Below are 23,146 nucleotides of genomic sequence, written 5' to 3'. Positions count from 1 at the left end.
TACAGGCCATTTATTTTTCTGCATTCTTTATTCCATCCGTTTTGACAGGATTCCCAACAACACTCGATTAAATGGAGCCCAAAATATAACCCTGCTTTATAGATGTTTGTAGAGACTCACTCTTCTACTCCTCTCTTGACCTCCTCTGTACACACTTAAGATGGTTTGAACCAAAACTTTCAAATATGCATTCATCACTCTATAAAAGCACTGTTTCCACTGACTTTAAGTAGAATTCTTGTGGAAATTTGCATACCTCAGCCTTTTCTCCTGGTCCCCCTTCCTCAAGAATGACTCTTCGACAGCCACCCTGCTTCAGCAACCATATTATGGACCGACTGAAGGGCCAAATGTATCTCTCAGGTCCTGAGTCAGGTCTTTGCTGGATTTGTATTTGCATTTTTTTTTTCAGATTATGTTTACCTGCTGCATTTCTTCTTTTGGCCTCCACTAATGTTTTTTAAGGACATGCTGCACACCACGGTGAGATATGCAAAGGTTTTGGCTAGTAGCTCTTTGGAAATCACCTTCATTCACAAAATACTATTTATGCCTGTGAAACTTATCTGACCATTCTGCAGACTCTAAATAAGAAAGTGGAACATATCATGTGTTTTGTGACAGGTTGCCAGTAACAAAGTGCCTAAATATCACATTCAAGTGGTTCTTTGCTTGGATGTCTGAAGTGTGTAGATACAACGCTGGTTCATACTTTGGGTTAGGTGTCTTGTTTGTGCTTGAATGCTTCATAGCTCAAAGGTACAAGGACTGGAATGAAAGTAAGTAAGAAAGCATCCAGTGTCCAAAGGCAAACAAATACCTTTAGAAAACCTGAAGAACTATAATGACTTTAAGAAGTACAAGAAAGTCTGGCTTCTTTAAAGCAAAACTGCACACTGGAAACAAAAGAGACAACTTATAAATATTTTATTTACATGAAGCCTCTTTGAGAGGCTAAAAAACTACAACAACGTTGTTTTTAAAGTTATTTTAAGAATAAAACGCTGTGAGCACGAGCACACACGAGGACTGCAGCAAACAGTGTTTTTCGTGGTTTACTTTTTCCTGAGTCTCTTCATGAACGTCACTTCATCTCTGTTCCTGATCCCATAGCTGAAGATATACACAAATGAAAAAAGAAAGGGAGGGGGTGAATGGATAATAAGCGTTATCAACACTGTTAAATAAAGTGCTAACTTGATACACTTACTCTTTAAGCCTCATCTTGTCATCTTCGAGCTTCTCGCCCTGAAATACTAAATGATACGTCCTCCAAACATATCTCCTGGAAACACAGAACACAGGGAAAGAGTAAAAATAAGATTTTTTTTAAACATGCCCTTTTTTCATTCTTGTGTTTGTGAGTGTGTTTACCAGCTGATGTGTTTCACGCCGCCTTCACGTTGCTGTTTTAGCTCCATAAATCTGCGAATAGCCTTCTTCAGATCAAGAACCGTAGCATTTTGCACCACCACAATCGCTATGAGGAAAAAAAGCAGTTTGTATGTTTTGGATTTTTCTGATTTTTTTTAATCAGAAGAGTATAAAAGGCTTTGCGAATTTAAAAAGCATGTAAACGGAAAACAAGGCCGCTTCAGCACTTACGCATCACTTCACCGTCTGCTTTCAAGACTCTTACAGTCATCGCCTGGCCGTACTCCAAAGCAATCTGAGAGTTGACCTCCTCCAGAGTCACCTGAAGATAGATATTTTTTCATTTTTTTGTCGGCACATAAATTCACTTGGTCTCAAAAACATGCAGGGAGTTCCTGGATGTTCATAGTTTAGTTTTAGTTTCGCTTATACTTAATGTTTTGATCTATTTAATTTATTTTTGAGTCATACTTCTAAGAACAAAAGCCGAACGGTTTTCTTTTTAGCCGCTTCCTAGTTCTTTGAGCCTATATAATATGGAAATTAATTTTTGAGGTTTTTCATTTAGACAAAATAAAAAAAGCAATCTATGCAGCACCAGTTTAGCTGGTGCAGGTAACAGGTCCAACAGGTAATCTGCAAGATTGAATGCAGAGGCAGAGGTCAGACTCCAACACAGCCCTTAGCTGCATGTCTTCCTACGCTCACTGGCTCTCTGCTTTCCTGTCTCTTCGTCACTGCATAACATAATGACAATGAGAAGCCCCCAAATAATGTAAAAAAAAAATTGCATTAAAAATTAACCAATTTATGCTGGTCTTGGGCTTTTATGACATCAGTTGGAGACATTTCCCAGTGGACTGAGTCCTTTTGCTCTGCTGTGAGGAGTCTGCTCTACCAAGGATATTATTGCGAGCAGTTGTTCAGTCAAAGTGTACAGAGGGATACAAAAGGTGGAAAGGAGTGGAAAAGAGAGAAACGCAGTACCTGAGTAAAAAACATCAGCCGAAGCACAGGTTTCTTTTCACACTGTTGAAGCTTTTGTTCGATGTCAGTGAAAATGTGGATGTGTTCAGTCTCACCCTGTATGTCATCTCATCTTGTATTTTTAGACTGTAGGCAAATTAGTTTCTGTGTCTGGCCTTACATAACTGAATTAGATTTTCATGCCCTTAGGATTTTATATTTTGGCACATGTAACACAGGAAATTCCCAACTTTTGGGAAAAATAAAGTCCCCTTGCAGGAATCTGCTCTTTGTTTCAAAGTGCAAGAGAGGAGGCATTGTTAGGCTTTTTATTGCGCAAGCAGCTTGAAGAGCCTGCTGCAGGTCCTGAGAACAACTGGAAATGCTGCGATGTTCCACTTCAGCCTGTGATTTTTAATCTTTTTTACATTTATTTTTATTGCATTTTGTTCTGTATCATTATTATTATTTTTATTATTATTCACTGATCAGACCCCTATAAAATACTGCTATGCCGACGACTTCCAAATTTACTTCCCCCTGAACTTGGATGTCTCTGACCCACTACAACCTTTGTTCAGCTGTCTTCGTGATGTTAAAGTTTGGCTATCAAAAAACTTTCTCACTCTGAATGAAAATAAAACTGAAGTAATTGTCTTTGATAGTCATACCCCTCTGGGTCAGTTAACAGACACCCTTGGTCCTCTTGCCAGCCATCTATCTTGCACGGTAAGAAACCTTGGAGTGTTTTTGGATAGCTCTCTTAAATTGGAGAAGCAAGTGTCCTCAGTGGTAAAAACTAGTTTTATCAGTTGTGTTTAATATCAAAGGTGAAGCCCTATATTCCTTTAAAAGTACTTGAAAAACGTATTCATGCATTTATCACCTCTAGACTGGACTATTGTAACTCTCTATACATGGACCTCCAACAATCCTCCCTCTACCGCTTGCAGTTAGTTCAAAATGCTGCTGCACGCTTTATAACAGGTACTAGAAAGTATGATCATATCACCCCAGTTCTAGCTAATTTGCACTGGCTGCCTGTCAAAAACCGTATAGATTTTAAAATTCTTTTGCTTACTTTTAAAATTTTAAACAATTTGGCACCCAGTTACCTGACTGAACTCCTCCGCTTGTATAACCCCAGGAGGGCACTAAGATCATCTTGCCAGATGCTCATAGAACAACCTAGATCCCAGCTGAAGTCCAGAGGTGATCGGGCCTTTGCAATTGCAGCACCTAGACTCTGGAATAGTCTCCGTGCTTCTATTCGCACTTCTGAGTCTATACATTCTTTTAAATCACGTCTTAAAACTCATTTTTTTACTTTGGCTTTTGGGTCAAATTAGTTTTAACTATCATCGGGCCTGTTTTATGTCTTTCACCCTTGATATTTGTTGGTGTGTTTGTTAACTCTTAATTTACGTAAAGCCTTCGATACAATAGATCATTCTTTACTTTTACAGAAGCGTGAAAGGTATGGTTTAAGAGGTGTTATACAATTTTGGTTAAATAGTTACTTGAACAATAGGTTCCAATATATGAGTATTAATAACATGAAATCTAAGCTTAGAAAAGTAACTTGTGGAGTTCCGCAAGGATCTGTTTTGGAACCTAAGTTATTTTTACTTTATATAAATGATATTTGTACAGCCAGTGATACTTTAAAATATGTGATATTTGCTGATGACACAAACTTATTTTGTTCTGGAAAGGACATAAAGAAATGACTGAAAACAGTGGAAAAGAACTCATGAAGTTAAATAGATGGTTTGTATTTAATAAACTATCATTGAATGAAAGTAAAACAAAATTTATGTTATTTGAAGGAAGTAAAAGTAATATTAAAGTAAAACTGAATTTAAATAATGTTGAAATTGAAAGAGTATATGAGACAAAATTTTTAGGAGTAATTATTGATGATAAACTTTGTTGGAAGCCCCACATAGAACATGTGAAACAGAAATTATCCAAGTCTATTTCTATTCTTTATAAAACAAGAGATTCTTTGAATAAGAACTGCCTTTATTTATTGTATACTTCCCTTTGTTTGCCTTTTATGACCTATTGTGCGGAAATTTGGGGGAACACATACAAAACATATTTGGATTCAATTTTTAAATTGCAAAAAAGAGCTATTAGAATAATAAATAAAGTTGGATATAGGGAGTCCACCAACCAGTTTTTTGTAGGATCATCTATGTTAAAATTCATGGACATTATATATTCCAAAACTTTAGAAATGATATATCAAGTGATGAAAAAGAATGTTCCAATTTGTATTTTAAGTATGTTTAAACTAAGAGATGGAAAATATGATTTGAGGTGGTCTTATGTGTTTGAAATACCTAAAGTAAGAACCAGTGTTAAGTATAGATGTGTGTCAGTTATGGGAGTGAAATTATAGAATGGACCTAATGATGAACTGAAGATGTGTTTTTCTTTGTCATTTTTCAGGAAGAATTTAAACATTTGTATCATACAAGGTTATAGAAATTTGGTTTGATGATGTAATTTCTTGATTTATCATTGATTTCTTTTCAAACTGTTATATAACTTATTTATCAACACCATTTATTTTCTAGGTTAAGGATTTGATTATTCCTATGGGGGTAAAGGATAGGATAATTATAAGCCACAAGGCTTCAGCCTATTCCTTTTTGGGTTACTGTTTGATTGAGTACTTTATGTAAATGATAATCTGTTGTTGTTGTTGACCAAAATAAATATTTCACATTCATTTCACATTAATCTCTTGCTGTTTTTTTGCCGATTGTTAAGCACTTTGATCAACCCTGTTGTTTGTAAATGTGCTATATAAATGAATAAACCTGAACCTGAACCTACAGTGTTGAACAACAGGTTGTTACGGCATTTTTGCTAGTTAAGCATGCGTGTTTAAGATTGAAACACCAATCAGACAAAACCAGACACTAGCGTCTTTATACACTCACTGGAAAATTTGGAAGACAAGCCTTTTCAACTTCTACAGATACTTCTACAGATACTTAAACAGCCACGGTAGCAATTAGGCATCGTGAAGATCAAACCAAGAATCAAAAGGATGAAGAAAAGTTACTTTTACAGCAGCATGTTGGCTGGTTTGAGTATTTCAGAAAGTGCTGATCTACTTGGATTTTACCATACAACTATCTCCAGGGTTTACAGAGAAAAAGAGAAAATATCCAGCGAGCGTCAGTTCTCTACGTGAGAACCAGTGATTTGATGAAGCCAGAGGTCAGATAAGAATAGCCAGAATGCTTCAGTAACTCCAACAACCGTTTGTTATAAACAAGGTATCAGAAGAGCATCTTTGAACATGCAACACATCAAACTCTGAAGCAGGCATCCTACAACAGCAGAAGACCACACTGGGGGGGGCGACACTCCTGTCACCTAAAACCAGGAAGGCTAAAATTCACACACTCACTAAAACTGAATAATAGTAGATTGGGAAAATGTTGCCTGGTCTGATGTGTCTTGATTTCTGCTGTCTTGATTTCTGTTGCAATGTGGGGATATTTTCTTTGCACACTTTGGGATGTTTAGTACCAGCCGAGAGTCGATTAAACCCAACAGCCTATATATACCCCCTACTATTGCTGACAATGTCCAACTCTTTATGACCACATGTAGCCATCATCTGAAGGCTGCTTCCAGCAAGATAACAGCATGTTACAAAGCTCAAAACATCTCAAGTTGGTTTCTTTAACACAACAATGAATTCACAGGCACCAGATCTCAGTCCAACATAGCACCTTTATGATGGATCAGGATACTAGGAGTGGCCGGTGAGTGTATACCAATGGCTTTGTAATAAGTCATTATATGAGGTGATGTCTCTTTTGACCATAAATGCAAATCTCTTGTCTGTATGTATGCGATGCACATGCGCATGTTCATGTAGTGTACGGAGCACCTGAATCGGCAGGTCACAGAGCAAAGGATCCTGCACGAGTCGAGCAAGTCCTTCCTCGAAAATATCCAAGATTTCTGAATGAGGAAGAGCGTCCTCATCTTCCTCCTCTTCGCCTTGAGTTGCTGTATGTGTCACATCTTCCTCTTTTACCTCTTCTTCATCCTTCACTGATTGTCCTCCTTCTGCAGCTCCAGCAGCAGCGGTTCCCGCTCTCTGCTCCTCCTCCATCACCGCCAGCTGCTAAATTTACTCAACAGACAAGCAGCTTAACAGGCAGTTTAACAGGCAGTTTGTCGATTTAATTTATAACTTTGGGGAAAATATACTTTTTAATGGAAACTAATTTAACTGGAAGCCAGTGGAAGTAAGTGCGTCCGTCACCAATAATAACCGGGCGAGGAAATGGGGCTTAGAAAACATGGTTCCGCTTAATAAGCCTTTGTTTCTCACCGAACTCGCAATATGGGTGCATCTCATTTTCTCTCCTTCTCTTCCGGTGCTCCACACGCAGCAGTGTTTACAGCTGAGTTCACAGAGTGCTAGTGTTATTTAATAGTTCAAAATCTAACAGGGTTTTGTTTTTTAAGTACGTGCTAACATGCTTCTTTTCTGTCCAACCTGCGGGAACGTGTTAATCGTCGAGGAAGGGCAGAAGTGCATGAGATTCGCGTGTAACACCTGTCCCTACGTACATAACATCACACGAAAGGTGAGTAACGACGAAATATTTCACATATAATGTATCACATCTTACATTAAGGTTAGCGTGGCTTCTGAGAGCCTCACCTTATCTGTTTAAACCCCTGTAGGTAAATAACAGGAAGTATCCGAAGTTAAAGGAGGTGGATGATGTTCTGGGTGGAGCTGCTGCGTGGGAAAACGTGGACTCAACACCTGGTGAGTGTCATCAAAATAGTTTATGGTGTGGTCTATGTATCTGTTTATAATCGCAAAATTAACTGGTTGAAGAAATATTGTTTTGTTTTTTTAATTAGCTTGAGAGTTAAGTTGTGTCTATCGTCCCGCATTCCTGCTCAAAACACCAATGTCTGCAGTGCCTTTGAGTGGTTTGTAATGCAGTTTTTGACAACTGGATACAGGCTTATTAGCTCAATGTGATTGCTGACAACAAGTATTGTGGGGTCAAAACTCTAAACACACACTTTCATGTCAAAATGAAACTCTTTAAAAGAAGCACTTTTTAAAACAAAGTTATCCAGCCAGCCATCCATCTTCTTCCACTTACCCGTGATGTGTGTGAGCAAGCGTGTGTTTGGATCAACTCAATTTATCAGATTGAAACAAAAACTTCCCACCTGACCATGGACAGATTTTCCTTTAAAACACTGAGGGGAAATATGCACTTCTGAACTGTTGTTAGCATCCAAGTATTCCCATGGATGACAGTAGGGATGTATTTTGTTGTGCCATTTAAAAATGTAATTATTTAGAAAACCACTTGAGCTAGGTCCTTCAGTTTTTCGTTATTTTAGGGTAAATATCTATTAACACTGTCAATATGGACTGTCAAATGTGTAGCTCAAGTTAACAGTCATGTGAAAAACAGAGTTTTCATGTGCAATACTGTGAAAAACAAAGTAAATTCTTAATTAAGAGGGTGAGTCCCTGCCAGCTGCTGCTACCTTAACGTTTGGGCACAATGTTGTCACTGTGTCAAACAGAAACTCCTCTGTATATAAATATTCTAGAGTTAAATGTGAGGCTGTCTATCTGACAGATGGTTAAAATTGCATCATTCAACAGCACAATGACCACAAGCACACCACCAAATGACAACAGAATGCCTGAAAAACAAATTGGGCTGTTGCAATATCCCAGCCCAATAAAAACATAACTCTACAGATAGATTAAAGCTCTAAGAAAGACAACTGTAGCTTTTTAACTATCCAGCTTGGATACCTACACTTTATATTATAAAGAATAGAATGTCTTTTTTTTTTTTTGTCTTTTTTTGGTCCACCCTTGATTACATCAACGTGAAAGTCTTCTCCATAAATTCTCTGGAACTAGATATATTTTTCTAATTCCTGATAACCAGGTGGGGTTTGTCAATGATATGATGACTGAGTCACATTTTAGGGAGCCAGCATATGCTAGAGACCTCCACTGAGTAAAAATGCATTTTATACAAACTTTTAATTACAGTGTGTGTCTGTCTATGTTTGTGTTTGTCTTTTCAGAGGATGGTAATTTATATGGCATTTTCGTACATTTCATTTTGTGTTGGCTTGTTTGTTTTAATCATTAGTGAGGTGGCTTTTATACTTCTTGACCGCTGCTGTCTTTGTTAATTTAGGAAGGTTTAGTCTATTATAATGGATACCAGGGATGGAAGAGCTAAAATTAATGTGGGGTTGTTAAGTGTGAGAAAAAGTTTGTCTTTGCATCATTACATTGCCGGACTGCACCCCCTTCAGGGTAGGACGTAAACAACAACCTTTCTGCAGGTTGTTGTTTTCCTGTGAATGGCAACACGGGCAAGAAATTGAAAGAATTAAAGTCCATTACGAGTCATATTCCTTCAATTGGTTACTAAAGAGCATTATTTCTAAATAAAGACCAGATTTCATATTTATTTAACACAAATTACATACTACAGGCTAATAAGAGACCTCGATAATGTGTAATTTTTCTACTTAAGAAAAACTGAAGTTATTGTATTTGCACTCTGGATGACATTACTTTGGCCTCCAGGTGCTAGTTTGAGAAACCTGGCAGGATGGGTGCTTTAACTTTCTTATAAGTGCATCTTTGTCAAAATTAGGAACATCCTGTATCAGTGATGCTACTCCGTGCATTTTTCTATATACTGCATGGCCGAATGGAATTAAATTAAATGAGCCAATCCCAACAGTATTAGTGATTCCACACTGACACGATGCACTTGTCCATTTACAGAAACGTGCCCGAAGTGCGAGCATCCTCGAGCATACTTCATGCAGATTCAGACCAGATCAGCAGACGAACCGATGACCACGTTCTACAAATGCTGCAATGCTCAGTGCGGACATCGATGGAGAGATTGACACCTTTTCACCTATAGCTGTGTTTTTCAGCTTCATTCACAAGCACAGCTGAGAAACATTTATTTTTTTGCTTTACATTTAATATTTAAATAAAATATCCACTTTCACAATTTCAAAATTGAGTTTCCTTCATGACTTTTATTGATAAAATAGTAGCTGTATACAACAGTCAAACAAATCTTTGACTTACATAGTTATACATTTCACAGACATTTAGAGCAATGCAGACCACCAAAATCCACAACAATGGTGTGCGTTACACCGTATTAATATTTCAATGCAATCCTTCATTTCATATTGATTTTCTTACAGAGCTCCGTTAGCCTCAAGGAAAACAAAAACAAATGCACATAGAGTCAGGAACTTGCCAGTGAGAATGACTTGTTTCAATGTGTGACTCGTGCAGACAAACTCTGCGCTTGGTGCATGAGACATCCAGCATGCTGATGGTGGAACAGTATCTGTTGGTGTTAAATTCAGTGGGATCGCAATGTTGGAGTTAATTTGTTATTTAAAGCTTTTTCCTAGCAAAGAGCTCACTATTTAGTATCTGTAATTGTTTTTTTAACATGCCTCTGAGCAATGCAAGTCATCGGGAAAGGCTAATGCTAAGTCAGGGACTCTGTGGGAAGATGGTCCCACCACTGTAATGATAGTGCTGTACGTTAAATTATACATGTTAGCACCTCTCATCAGTGAGAGTGACTTGGAATGACTTTTCAAAATAAATTTACGTTATAACAGAACAAATATAACACACTGTGCCACTAGTAACAATTTTCTGTTTGTTTTGAAATAACTATTTTGAAAATCATCTTAAACGACTCAGACTCAGCATTTGGCCAGCGACAGGACAAATCACTACTGAGATGTTGTGAAGTGTTCGTCCATCAGTAACAGTCGAGCCCTAAGTCTGTCAGCTCTACTTCCATCTACTAAATTCTGAAAAGGTGCCACCATGGTGGGATTCACTCAGCTAACAGCAAACCAAAGTAAAAACCAAATGATGCATAGGTGGTCGCACTTTTTTCCCCCCTAGACAAATTATGCATCTGAGGGGCAAAGGTGAACTTTAACTTAAAGTGCAAATAATGACTCAATCATCAAAATAAAACACCTTTACAGACAGAGGGCACTGATGAGCATTAGCTCAACAGTAAGTCACAGGACATTTTGTGACTACAGCCCAAATTAATAACAAAATATAGCAGGTTAACATAAATCTTGAGACTTTCCCAACAAGTAGATTTAGTAGCTAAATATTATAAATGGTTCATTTTGCTCACATTCAAAAGGGATCGATGATTAAAAGAAAACACTAGACCTGCTGGAACAAAATAATCAGACAAAGGAAAATAAAAGTTCAGTTCTAAATATTAAAATAATGAATTAAATATCTGACATCAAAGTTAAAAATTAACCCGTGTCGGAATACACTTGCTATAGAGCAGGGGTCGGCAACCCTAGGAAGGGTTAACTGATGGCACGACCATAGCTGGTCGTGCCATCAGTTTTTTATTTTTTTTTTTTTTTTTTTGTTACAGTACAACAATGAAAGGTGGTGGATTGGCCAGATGCTGGCCAGTGTTTAAAAACAACTCAGTTATTTGGTGGTGGCTATGGCGGACCTTCCACAGATTCAGTAACATTAGCAAGTGGTGGAGGCCAGCAGGTGGATGAGAGAAAGGGGAGGCAAGAGGAGAGCCCCGAGGCAGCCGCCGGTCCAAGCGTCAGGTGAACTGAACTTCAGGTAAGAAGTTATGACCTGCAGTCTGTCTGGGTCAGATATAAAACAAGTTTAGGTGGAGTTTATTTTCGTTATGCTGACTTTTTACAGTCAGTTACAATAACTCGTACTGCGTGCTAGCTAGCATGACAGAGTTTCTATACAGCTGGGTGGTTGTTTTGATGTTACTGATGTTGAACTTTATTTTATTCACAAGGTTAGTTAGTAGAGTTGCCAACCGTCCCATAAAAAAACGGAATCGTCTCGTATTCAGAGAAAATATTACGCGTTTTGTATTGAGCTGAAAAGGAACACAGTTTGTCCCGGACTTCAGCTACAATGAAAAAGACACAAAGCTGGATTTATTCTGTCGTTATGCTGCAGCTGCCTCTTCTTCTCTCATTCTCTCCCCCTCCCTCTCCTGTTTCTGCTTCAATCATGAAACTGATCAATGATCAGCTGATCGGCTTTTCTCTCTTGTTTATTTATCGCCCATTTTGTGCCAGAAAGAAGAAACCAGCGGATGTCGCGTTAAACAAAAGCAGCACATTTAAGCTTGATCAGCTGTTGTTAGAATTTATTTAATATTAATTTCTAGTATCAGCTGATGTTTGCTGGAGCCACAGCTGTAAAAGCTGCTGGTCATGATATCGGTTTGGTTATCTGGTGAGAGGGAAACATGAAGATGAAACCAGGAGATGTCCTTACTGAATCATCAGAGCTGAACAGATGATGGAGAAACAGGTTTACCTTTTAGGTGACATGAATGAGTTGAAGGGAAGTTATGAACTGTTTCTGAGAGATAAATAACACCAGGATCCTTTTTCTATGTAGCTGACAGCTGGTAACTGTGCAGGGGCGGGTCTAGCAAAGGTTTGCCAGGGGGGCAGGTAGGGCATTAACAGGGAAAGGGGGCACAAAGAAAAACTTTTCTTTCTTATTCTCATTTAAAATGTCTGGCTGTTATTAAATAATTATCTGAATCTTACAACCAAAGTTTTTATCTGATGTAAAGTCAAAAGGAGCTTGCAAAGAAAAGCGTCTGGACTTCTCTAAATTACTTGAAGACGTTTCACCTCTCATCCGAGAAGCTTCTTCAGTTCTAAGGTCAAATGGTGGAGAGTCCCATACACCCTAGTGGGAGTAACCCCCCACAGAGGGACAAAAGGACCCCCTGATGATCCTCTAATCGCCTGAGCCAAGGTGTGAAACTGGGTGTGGGTCCCAATCAGCCAGAGTTTCGGGTGAGTTCATTGTGAAACCTGGCCCCACCTTATCATGCGAATTCCTGAGACCTTAGCCTACTGGTGAGAGGGACGTTGTTAGCTTTCCACATTCCGACACTTCAAAAGCTTCAGCAGCTTTCCGCTCAGCACAGCATCAGCACCACGGAGATACACGGATACATCCGTAGACTCGTGACAGAATTCACAATGCAATTTTGGGACTTTCAGCTTTATAGACCAATGTTTTATTTTCTGATCAAACCAGAAAGCTTTAATGAGCAGCTAGATTTGTCTCACATTAACTGGCTGAGTTAATGCCAGTTAATGCGACATCGAAGCAGCTGGAATCCATATCTGTGTGTGTTCATGGAGCTTGCATTTTCACCTGCTGGACATCACTACCTGACAAGTTTAACTGTCTTCAGAACATTGCAGAGGCCTTATTGACAGTATTTGGCTCTACATATCTGTGTGAGCCGGTTTTCTCTCACACGAAGAGTGTCCTCAGGTAGCCGTCTGAATGCTGGACACTCAGAGACCTTTGTATCTGAGTGGGAGACCAAAGATCACTTTAACATGTGTATCTCTGTATTAACAAAGATGCCACATTGGCTCAGTTTATTTTTCTTATCATTGTTGTGAGGAGACCATAAATAGCATTTGTATTTTCTGTTGTACAGTTCATTTGCTGTTAAAATAAAAAGTGTCTTTTTTTTGTTTCAAAATAGCTGATAACTATTCGCTGATAGCTGCTAACATCTGCGAATAAATATAGAACAAGTGGTTCTATATAGTGTGTAACTGTTAATATAGAGCGTTATTAAATTTATTGCTAATGCAATCATATGGCACACTGACTTCTGAGGAAATTTTAGATAGCACTCGTCATCAGAAAGGTTGCCTACCCCTGCTATAGAGCAAAATTCACAGATGAATTCAAATAAAGTGACATTTTCACAGCGTTCTCTAACAGAGGCAGTTTTTTGTTTTGTTTTTTTCCTTTTTTTATTCACATGCGAAACATCACAAATTTACCTGTGTGCCTCTGAGCGCCTTCACCTGCTGCGCTTAAGTCAGAGAACTGTACATTTCAAATGCATGAGAGAAGTATGCTGAACGGTATATACAGGAAATATGTTGTGAACTAATTAGAAAACTTCACTCACAATTTAAGAGGGCTACACAACACTTTGCAAAAATGTAGAGGGGTGGGGGGGGGAGAAGCCTGTCACTACCAGCAGGGGGCACTGTGGGTTTATGTGTGTGCATGTACTTGTCTCTGTGGCATCCAGCTGTCCATGGTTAGCATATACGCTTGTATGTATAAATGTAGCCCTTACAGTAAGGGCAGGTGTGTGTCACATCCTTGAGGTCATCAATCATACAGGGAATCAAGCAGCAGCCGAGATCACAGCTGTGAACGAGGAGCAGACAGACAGAAGATGAAGCGAAAATCAAACACCTGCTCATGATTGTACACGTTACGTACATTAAGCTCTCACAAAACAGTCACTGGGTCAAGAACATGGCAACACAGAAGCATGAAAAATACACCATCTGCTTATCTGCTCCAATCAGCACTTATGCAAAAGTTGAAGGTCACAGATGCCACAGTATACTGTTGTGCAAAATTTAAGATAGACACGATTAACAAGTTACTAAGTCAAGAACATATTATTGAAACACCATCTGTCTGAATGTTCAGGTAATATTTTATCTTCCAAAGTCCTTAAAAGGTGAGCTGGGAAGTAATGGACGCTATAGGGTATTTTATTTTATTTATATACTGCCAAATTACAACAACTGTTGTCTCAAGGTGTTTTATATTGGAAGGTAAAGTCCCTACAATAATCAAACGACAGCCTTCACTGTGGTGAATGTGGAAAGTAAAAACAGCTCCCTTTTAAAAGAAACCTGACAGAACCTCCAACCAGTCGTGGCAGGTAGCTGCCCCTCCTTGAGTCTGGGTATGCCAGAGGTTTTTTCCTGTTAAAAGGAAGTTTTTCCTTCCCACTGCTGACAAGTGTTTGCTCATGGGGGGGTTGTCTGATTGTTGTTTTTTTCTCTCTATTGTTGTGGGATCTTTACCTTAGAATAAAAGTGCTTTATTTGAGTATTTGCTGCTATATGAATAAAAGTGAAGTCTTTCACATTCCCTAACATGCTCAACTATGGACAAACCTGGGCGTGTCTGAGAGCAAGAGCACATGTGAGACTCCAGTGACAATTTAGTATCCAATAAGGGAGCTACTTCAACAACTTCCAACAAATGCAAAGCATTCTGAAAACTAGTAATAGTTAATCTAGCTAAAGCTGGAAACAACTTTCTTTTTTTACTATTTGAATCAAAAAACAAAAAAAAAAACAACCTCCCACCAATGAGCATAACCAGGCCACAAAGTATGAGACACTAGCAGCTGGTGATGTGTGACCTTTGTGTGACATATTTTTCAGCGTTATTATGTGCTGAAAAATATGTCACACATATATTATGTACAATATTCTGCAGTCTCCTGACAAGTTAAATGGTCAAGTTACTTTAGTTTTGTTGAAGTGTTGAGTAAACGTATAAAATAATTGCTTAACTTTCCAAAACACTACCTAGGCTACTTAATGCATCTAGTGTCAATAAAGTGAAACTTTGAATTAGAAAGTGTCTCATCAAGTAAATTAGCTCAATGGAAATGCAGCAATATAACAACAATCAGTATTCTGTGATAATGACCGTTTTATATTGTCAGATATACGATTCTTGCAGATTTTCTTGACATAATTTATCATCCAGCTCTAGTTCTGTGTATTTAAAACTACTGTCACTTTTAGGCATTACTCATGTGTAAAAACAGCGAAAACCCACCACCAGATGTCTTTTCCAGGACCTACTTACCCTACAAAGAAGCAGAAGAGGCAGAAGAGTGTGTTCATGAGGCCGATGTCGTGGGAGATGCGGGTGACGATAGCCTGCTGACAGTGCGGACACACAGTCTGCACTGGTGAAGTCTGAAACATTTCACCCTGCAGAACGGTCACAGTGGTGGCTGCTCCTGGAGGAGCCAGGACGGTCGCTGTGTGACCTCCCATGTGGACAAAGTGACCAGGACCCGGGCCCATCTGTCCTGGCATCGGTTGAGGAAAGTGACCAGGTGGTGGTGGGTAGTGGCCACCTGCATTTAGACAAACCAATGAGAGTGGGCGAGCACAAGAACAGCAGTCATGATATTTAAGAAGATGAACCATAGCCTCAACAGTGACGTGAGCCAAAAGGAAAAATAGATTTACAAGCCAGTGAGCAATAAAATACTCTTTTTAGCTCTTTTACATTTCCACATTATTAATTCAATTTTCTGGTTTCTACCAAACTAAACTGAAGCCAAATAAACTATTTTCAAGTAATGAAAGTTAACAAGCTGAAGTGTGTGTGTGGGGGGGGTGTACAGCTATTGCAGTTTGTACTGTGCATAGCTGTACACCATGTCGGGTCCAGAACCATGAACACTAACATGCCCTGACAGCTTTAGAAGACAGTCACATATTGTGGGAGTATGATGCTTCATTTCCTTATCTATATATGCAGATAGTCTGTCGCACCTTGTGGTGGTGGAGGCATAGGCATGGGCATTGGCATGGGCCCTTCCCCAGGGACATGTGGTGGTAGGAAGCCTGGCTGTGTGGCCTCATAGGGTGGTGGACCATAGTCTGGAGGTAGGGGTTGTCCCTGTGGAGGACCAGTCCTTACCGCTTCTGAAATACAGCACACATTAAAAAGATGGCACTGGAGATAGCCCCGCACAAGTCTGACACAACAAACTGAAGTTTGTGGTCTGAAATAAATAACTGCAGTAGTACACGGCTGCAAGTGCATGACAACATGGGTGTTCACTTCACTGGTCATCTGTGAAGCTTTCAAAGGTGAGACCATTATTTGCTGTGATTTACATTTACTGTTCTTCATCAATCTAGCAAATATTACAATGAAGTCTCTCAAGCTCAGTGAGTGCCCAAATTTCTCACATCAACTGTAGGGAAGTGGTCAAACTGCTTTTGAATTCTCTCAATGCACTCAAGAACTTCTCTTTTTCATTGGTTAGTATATCAGAGTAGGTAGGCTCCATAATGAGACCAAGCTGTAATAACTTAGAACTGAGTCAGACTGATATTACAAAAGGTACATTTTGACTAAATTATTCAAATCAGACTGGATTTAAAATGAGCAAATTACAATTTTTTTTCAACAGTTAAAACGGCCGCAGATGTACTTCCTCTTGAACTGAGGAAGTTTACCGAATCACTCACACTGAATGTAGAACATATGTCACCACAGTACCACTACTGTAACATTCACAATCCTGTGTGTTCAGCTTTATTACCAGGTTGTCCATTTTTCTCCTGGATGAGGGGCGCACTGGGACCTCCGGGGTACGGAGGGGGAGGATCGCTGGACATACTGGCCGGATGTCTGAACTAGCAAATGGGTCGGACACGTGAGCTCCACTCACAACTCGACAGGTTGACTTCCCCCCCTGTGAGGAATAAAAAATGAGCACAGTTTGAGTCCCCTGGCTCATTACTCTCTGACACAGTCATAAAATGTTCCATCAACAGTCAGAGAGGCTAATGAAGGAGCTGATGTAACTGCTGATGTCAGTCTGCACATACTGTACCATAAGTTTCAGGGGAATTGAAAGATAGAGGTTTTAAGACATCTTAACGCTGGCAGTGTTAATCACATTTTCTTGGTTTATAGGAATACTGCCTGGCAATAAAACAGAAGTAAAAGCAAAACTGTTCATTTGAACATGAAAACAATATCATGATGGGTTTACATTTCATTTGCAACTAAAACCAAATTATTCAATTGCAGTCTTATAAACCAAGATAAAGCAGTAAAAACCATAAGATGACCAGAGTAAGTGTGATTACTGTGTGAAAACCTGGATGATCTTGAGTGCAGTAAAGAATGGTAAATGGACTGGTTCTTATATAGTGCTTTTCTACTCCGAGCGCTCAAAGTGCTTTATACATTCACCGATTCATGCCCAAGGATATTTGGCAGGAACCAACCTTCCGATTACCAGATGACCTGCTCTACACCTCCTGAGTGACAGCCACCAGTTAAGAAGAAGCCTTTAGCAAAAGCAATTCCAGGGAAGGCCTGGATTAAATGAAGAATGAAATGAACTGCTAGGTGTGAAAACTTCAACAGCAATACAATCGTGAGCTCCTCCATCCTTCCCCGGTGCTCAGGTTTCGGCAGGAAGCACCTCTTCTCTCTGCTTAAATAATGCAAATGGTGTCTGAATGTAAGGTGCAACAAATGCCTCGGAGAAGAACAACAATTTTGGGGGGAGATTTAAAAGTATGTATGTCCAGTGATGACAACTCCAAAGCACTAAGGCACAAGCAAAACCAAAGACTGTGTTATTGCATGGTGCTATAATTTGTTCTAAGGAAACACATCATTTGCATTTTCCACCTGTTAGGTCAGAGAAGTGAAAGTACTAACACAGAAAGAAGCAGGCTCTCACATCTATACATGAACCTCTACATACTTGAAAATATGTGTAATAGACTACACTACTGTTAATACAACAGACCCCTTAATTTTAAAGACTCTAAACGAAGTCTTTCTGATGAGGGAATGTCTACAAAACAGTCATGGTTTTTCCTAAATCTGGCTAAACATGTTTTAGCCTTCTGATAGGACTGCAATAAAAAAGCTGTTTATAACAATGGGCAAAAAAAATGCCAAAATTGAGACTTCTTTTAAGTACGTTATACAGATACTATGCCTCTACTAAATGTGGACGAATCGTGTAGGCCTGTTTTGAAACAGCACTGGCACGCCAACACCTCTGATCCAAAGATGTCTGTGTAAGATTGATTATAATATTTTAATTCTCACATAAACGGTGGCAAGTCCATAAAGTACCACTGGAATCTAGTACAAACAAAACCCACTGAAAAAAACTTCCTCCATCTGTTTTAGTCAAATGTGAACTGACTTCTTAAATATGTGAGCTTATCTGGAGAGGAAAAGAAAGGTGCTGCTACACAGAGACGAGTATACAGACAAAGGAGGTTTGTGTGGACTAGATCATTCCTCGCCGACCAAAGAAAGTGTTGAAATGTCTCTAGACTTCAGTTTGTTTTGATGTTGAAATGTCACTACCCTATATTTTTAAACTATGAGAGACCTTTTTATTCAAACTGATATAAACAGAAATGCCCACAAAATAAATAAAGATTGACTTTAAAGACCAGCGGTGCAAATTTTGAGCCTGTCCCAGTGATCTCCTGATATCATTTCAGCACATTCCTCAGTTATATTAAGGTGTTCAAAGCATATGATGCTAAAGAAGGTGTTTGCTAAGTGCAGAGGAGAAAAATAACAAAAGAAATTAAACTGCAGAAAAATTCTCCTTTGCCAGTTAGTCTTGTTAGCTGGGGTTTCAAATGTACCAAAATTGTATGTCTGTTTATTAACACATTATTTATCAAAAACATACATGCACACTAGTCGCTGTCAAATCAATAGCACAGATTAATTTCCGTTAGCAAATAAATACACTTATGTGCACAGCAAACCTCAAATGATTCTTTCTGAGTCAGAAACAAACCTCAATGCTAATACTAAATATGCTACAAACCCTACCTATTAAATGTAGGTCAATTATGTTAACTGACTCAGTGATGTTTCTTTGGGCTGAAAGCTGACTAACCAATGTGCTCATGTATCAATTTCTATAATGGCATCTACACTTATAAGCAGCAACAATAACAAGCTCCCCTAATAGAGCCACAACATACACTCCTGTATTTTGAGGCTGCATGCTAGCACTGGTGTAGTTCAGTCAGTTTGACATTTCTCTTTTCTCAATGTATTAAGGTGTTTTTTTGTGTATGTTTGTCTGTTTAGGTATTTTTTACAAGAAATACCAGACCTTACTTACTAGGGTATTTTACCATGGTAACGTATGCTGCAAACCTAACCTGCCTTGAACTAGGCTAAATTGCAGATTAGAGATCAACAGGTATGAAATGACTGCTGACAGACCAATGAGTTCTAGTGAAAACAAGGTCACCATTCCCAGAAGATCCCTTGGACATCTGTGCACAGACAGTTGAAGTGTCTAAAGTCTTTGATTTTCCTTGACAAGCAACAGCATTATTTTACCTTTGGTATTTTTTTCCTGCTGGCTGCAAGCAATTTCACAACAGTTTTAATGTACTCTGAGCACTAATGATCATATTTGATACTTCCTAAAGTTGTATCAAATTTGCACTAATTTGGCCTAATTTTCAGTTCAGCCTTTGTTATGTGTTTAATCCTTCATATTTTTCTTTTTTTTTTATCTTCCTATGTAAAGTCAGCCGTTTTGCAGCAAGTACACTTAGGTAAAACTGTGATTGGTCAGATACTGTTAGCAGCACCACTTTTTAAGCTGACTCAACTTGATAACCAGCTGTGACCTCTTACCGGTACTCTGATTGCCAATGTTTGAATCAAGAGAATGAAAAAAAAAAAAAAAAAAAACTGGGTGTGTTAAACTTGCTTTGTAATAAAGGGCTAATACTACTGCTACTACTACTATTACTAATAGTTTTACCTGATATGACTGAAATTAGGGATTCCTCCAGAGAAGCCTGAGATCTGCCACACCCTGTAATATGAGCAAAATTCACCATTATTATTATTATTTTTATTATTAAAAATGTACAAGTTAAAAGAGTACATTATTAAGCCAACACTGTTATTAAAATTTACACTAAAATGTACAAAAACAAGTCAGTCTTTAGCAGTGAACTGAAATAAGACACTGCTGCTTACAATGCTGTAAGCCATTAATGAAACTGTTGTAAATAACTTGTTAACCTATAATATGTCACAAGCCTGTACATACTTATAGTTATAGCATATTCATAACATATCTTCACACCGTGTACATTGTAACATACCCATAATAGACCCATATTTTGTACCCTCCTACCTATAATAGACCAATTTTTGTAATATATCTATTGCCAAAGCACTTCTGGATAGATGCAAACTGCATTTCGTTGCCTTGTACTTGTGACATGTGCAATGACAATAAAGCTGAATTCTATTCTATTCTATTCTAAGATAAAAGCTGCAATCAGTTTTGCCAAAGTCACTTTTATATGCCCTTTACTTATCCGAGTTAAAAGTCTAATTAAGATTATAAACGTCTTTGTTAAGAGCAATTTTGCCAACAGGGCAGCAGAAATGACAACAAATATAACACAGTAGTTCTATGAAGACATTTGAAGTGGCCTGAAAGGATGGTTTGATTAGCATTTAGAATACACTGAAAATACAAATAATGTCATAAAGATACTTGCATAACAGCTATTTTTTTAATTAACTATATAACCCGTTTGTAAATCCTGTTGACTACAGCCCATTTACCGATATAAACAATGATAATGGTCATTTAAAAAAAAAACGATTCAAACGTTAACTATCACTTCCTCAGGTTGGTAATTTCACAACCAACGAGAAGAAATAACTATATTATAACTAATATATACATATATGTGTGTCTGTATGTGTGTGTATGTGTTTCTTTTTTTAAGGCTGAAATTTGGATTCTTCTTGTGTCCAGAGCAAACAAAAAACAAAAGTGAAAAGAAAACTTATACGTGATCGCAATAACAAGTACTAACTTCGGTGCCTCCACAAACCAAATATCTAAGTTTACTGCTCCCAACTTATTGCGACAGTTTTCCCAGATAAGCAACTAGCCAGCTAGCTGGTGTTTTTTAATAATCCTGTATCGGATAATCCTGCTCAAATCTACTTGCACAACTAACCATGAATAACTTAGTTACGTAAGTGAGGCCAGAGGAAGCCAGCGGCGATGTTAATTTAAATTGGTGCTTGGATTTAATACATGTGGTAGGGTAGCTAGCTAACTGAGAGGCAATGCGGAGTGATGTGAACGGTAAAATAAGCCGTTGCATTCGTTATTTCTACAACATCTCTGCAATTTTAAAAAAAATACGAAAAAGAAAGAAAGAAAGGAAACCCGTGAAGGACAGCCGGCAGGGAGTGTTTTCCTGTCAGCCGTTGAGGTCATCTTAAAGACAGCGATGTGTTTGTTTAGTTAAAGCATGTCTGTTTGGGTAGCAGTGGTTAGCTGGCTATAGCTAGCGTCGCCATTCGTGACACAGAAACGACCTCGTAAAAAGAAAAAAAAAAAGAGATGCGGACAGAAACGGTTAAGGAGTGAAGACCCGGAGGGCTGTGGAGAAGAAAACCGTCTCCGGTCACGACTCTTTAACGGGGCAACTGTCAGTATGCTGAATGCCAGATTACCTGGTTGTAGATGAGACGCCAGCCCGCTGCGTGAAGTTGCTTGACGTTAGCAGCTCCGTCCCTCCTGAGGAGAGTCAACACCCGTCGAGATGGATTTACACCTGACGTCATTAATCAGGAGTTACAAGAGCTGCTGCTCAAAACTTCTACGTCACATTCCGCTCGTTTCCTTTTGTTTAAGTAAAATACGAATTAACTTCTTATCCTGTAAATAACACGACAAAAATAAAACTATATTAAACAATAGCATGTAAACAACCATTACTTTTTTACATTTTTATTATATAATTATTTAGAGCATTAAATATGATTACAATATTTTTACGACATCGCATACTTTAGAAAGTGGAACTCCAGCATTATATTCATTGTTTATATGTATTAGTCAAAGCCTATATAGCTTTTTTGTGTGATTTGGAGATCAATCTACCGCTTGCCAGAAGATTCCAGTTGAAACTAATAGCTGACCTTCGAGTGTTTAAAATCGTTGTTTACTGGCCTCCTGCGGTCGAACTGGAGAACTGCAACGTTAGTCAATTAGTCAACGTAGACAATGTTAGTGTCAGTGAAGGCATAATGGAAAGACAATGGCAATGCTGTAAAAAAATAAATAAATAAACCGCACCATTGTTGTTTAGTGAGCTAGTCTTTTTTATTATGAATTATATATTCAACATCATATTTATTATGTTTTAGCTTTATTATTCTGTCGCCAGCTATTCAGAGTCAGAGCTGGCCCAAGGTGCCTAGACCATCACCTCCAACCAACCCTCAGCACTACAAATATTAACTTTAGTTAATAGTGCTAATAGTAGTCCTTGCTTAACCATTTCTGCCTTGTACAATAACCATTATCATAACCATTCCTGTACCATAACCATTATTATTATTGTTGTTGTTGTTATAGATTATCGTTATGGTGGCTTATTAGTGTGGTGAGAGGTAATTAAATAAACCCTGCAGACAATGAATTTATGAAGTATTAATTTAAACATAAAATATAAGGATATCTGTGTACAGTCTCACAGTTTTATCAATATGTCTCTAAGTTTTGTGTTTGAACACATTAAAGAAATGCTGACAAAAAGTGATTTTTATATATCACATCATTACGCATTTAATCTAATTTACCCTAATGCATTTTTAATACACTTTTATTGGGCCCAACCAAGGTACTGTAATTTTAGGGTTACAGTTTCATAAACATTTAAAGATCTGGACATATATATATTTAAACTTCCAAATATATATAGAGATAGACTGATTACACTATTCACTAGGGCAGGCAATATGGCCAAAAATATTTATCACAATATACATTTGAAAATTTGCAATAACAATATAACTGACAATATAATTGACACGAGACAAAATACTTTACAACTCCCAACTTTATTAGTGCAAAAAAAGAAAAAAAAACATCAATGTATTTTCACTTAAACAAGCAGCTGTTTAAGTGAAAATTTAACAGTGAAAATACAAATTCCTTGCTGGCAGTTTAACCAAAAGGCATTTCCAGTGAAAATGGGCTGACATATCCTGAGCATAACC

At 38.2% G+C, this 23,146-nt stretch overlaps 3 protein-coding genes across 3 annotated transcripts; 1 reads left to right on the top strand and 2 right to left on the bottom strand.

The window, feature by feature from the left end:
- Positions 1-910: 910 nt before the first annotated feature.
- Positions 911-6,656, bottom strand: snrnp25 (small nuclear ribonucleoprotein 25). The gene is made up of 5 exons (XM_004552195.5): positions 6,260-6,656; positions 1,606-1,696; positions 1,375-1,480; positions 1,211-1,285; positions 911-1,113 (listed from the first exon to the last, which is right to left on the bottom strand). The coding sequence occupies exons 1-5, from the start codon at positions 6,485-6,487 to the stop codon at positions 1,056-1,058; spliced, it is 558 nt and encodes a 185-aa protein (XP_004552252.3). The 5' UTR covers positions 6,488-6,656; the 3' UTR covers positions 911-1,055.
- Positions 6,657-6,711: 55 nt separating this feature from the next.
- On the top strand, positions 6,712-9,417 carry polr3k (polymerase (RNA) III (DNA directed) polypeptide K). The gene is made up of 3 exons (XM_004552196.4): positions 6,712-6,968; positions 7,069-7,156; positions 9,179-9,417. The coding sequence occupies exons 1-3, from the start codon at positions 6,858-6,860 to the stop codon at positions 9,304-9,306; spliced, it is 327 nt and encodes a 108-aa protein (XP_004552253.1). The 5' UTR covers positions 6,712-6,857; the 3' UTR covers positions 9,307-9,417.
- Positions 9,418-9,424: 7 nt separating this feature from the next.
- Positions 9,425-21,749, bottom strand: cdip1 (cell death-inducing p53 target 1). Its single transcript, XM_004552194.6, has 6 exons — positions 21,596-21,749; positions 19,866-19,919; positions 16,626-16,778; positions 15,847-15,999; positions 15,146-15,422; positions 9,425-13,672 (listed from the first exon to the last, which is right to left on the bottom strand). Exons 3-6 carry the CDS (start codon positions 16,699-16,701, stop codon positions 13,561-13,563), a joined length of 618 nt encoding a protein of 205 aa, XP_004552251.1. The 5' UTR covers positions 16,702-16,778; positions 19,866-19,919; positions 21,596-21,749; the 3' UTR covers positions 9,425-13,560.
- Between the last annotated feature and the right edge of the window lie 1,397 nt (positions 21,750-23,146).

Source organism: Maylandia zebra, linkage group LG4, assembly GCF_041146795.1.
Source record: "Maylandia zebra isolate NMK-2024a linkage group LG4, Mzebra_GT3a, whole genome shotgun sequence".
NCBI lineage: Eukaryota > Metazoa > Chordata > Actinopteri > Cichliformes > Cichlidae > Maylandia > Maylandia zebra.
Note: the sequence above shows the minus strand (reverse complement) of the source record. Positions and strands in the feature narration are given on the sequence as shown.

What these genes read in the sequence shown, in the direction of transcription:
- snrnp25 (XM_004552195.5), bottom strand. Translation starts at nt 6,487, where the DNA reads ATGGAGGAGGAGCAGAGAGCGGGAACCGCTGCTGCTGGAGCTGCAGAA. An exon ending in TCTGTGACCTGCCGATTCAG is followed by an intron (nt 1,697 to 6,259) that starts GTGCTCCGTACA and finishes ATCTATCTTCAG; the next exon opens with GTGACTCTGGAGGAGGTCAA. An exon ending in GACAAGATGAGGCTTAAAGA is followed by an intron (nt 1,114 to 1,210) that starts GTAAGTGTATCA and finishes GTATATCTTCAG; the next exon opens with CTATGGGATCAGGAACAGAG.
- polr3k (XM_004552196.4), top strand. Translation starts at nt 6,858, where the DNA reads ATGCTTCTTTTCTGTCCAACCTGCGGGAACGTGTTAATCGTCGAGGAA. An exon ending in TACATAACATCACACGAAAG is followed by an intron (nt 6,969 to 7,068) that starts GTGAGTAACGAC and finishes AAACCCCTGTAG; the next exon opens with GTAAATAACAGGAAGTATCC. An exon ending in AAACGTGGACTCAACACCTG is followed by an intron (nt 7,157 to 9,178) that starts GTGAGTGTCATC and finishes GTCCATTTACAG; the next exon opens with AAACGTGCCCGAAGTGCGAG.
- cdip1 (XM_004552194.6), bottom strand. Translation starts at nt 16,701, where the DNA reads ATGTCCAGCGATCCTCCCCCTCCGTACCCCGGAGGTCCCAGTGCGCCC. An exon ending in TATGCCTCCACCACCACAAG is followed by an intron (nt 15,423 to 15,846) that starts GTGCGACAGACT and finishes GTCTAAATGCAG; the next exon opens with GTGGCCACTACCCACCACCA. An exon ending in CTCTTCTGCTTCTTTGTAGG is followed by an intron (nt 13,673 to 15,145) that starts GTAAGTAGGTCC and finishes CCTCGTTCACAG; the next exon opens with CTGTGATCTCGGCTGCTGCT.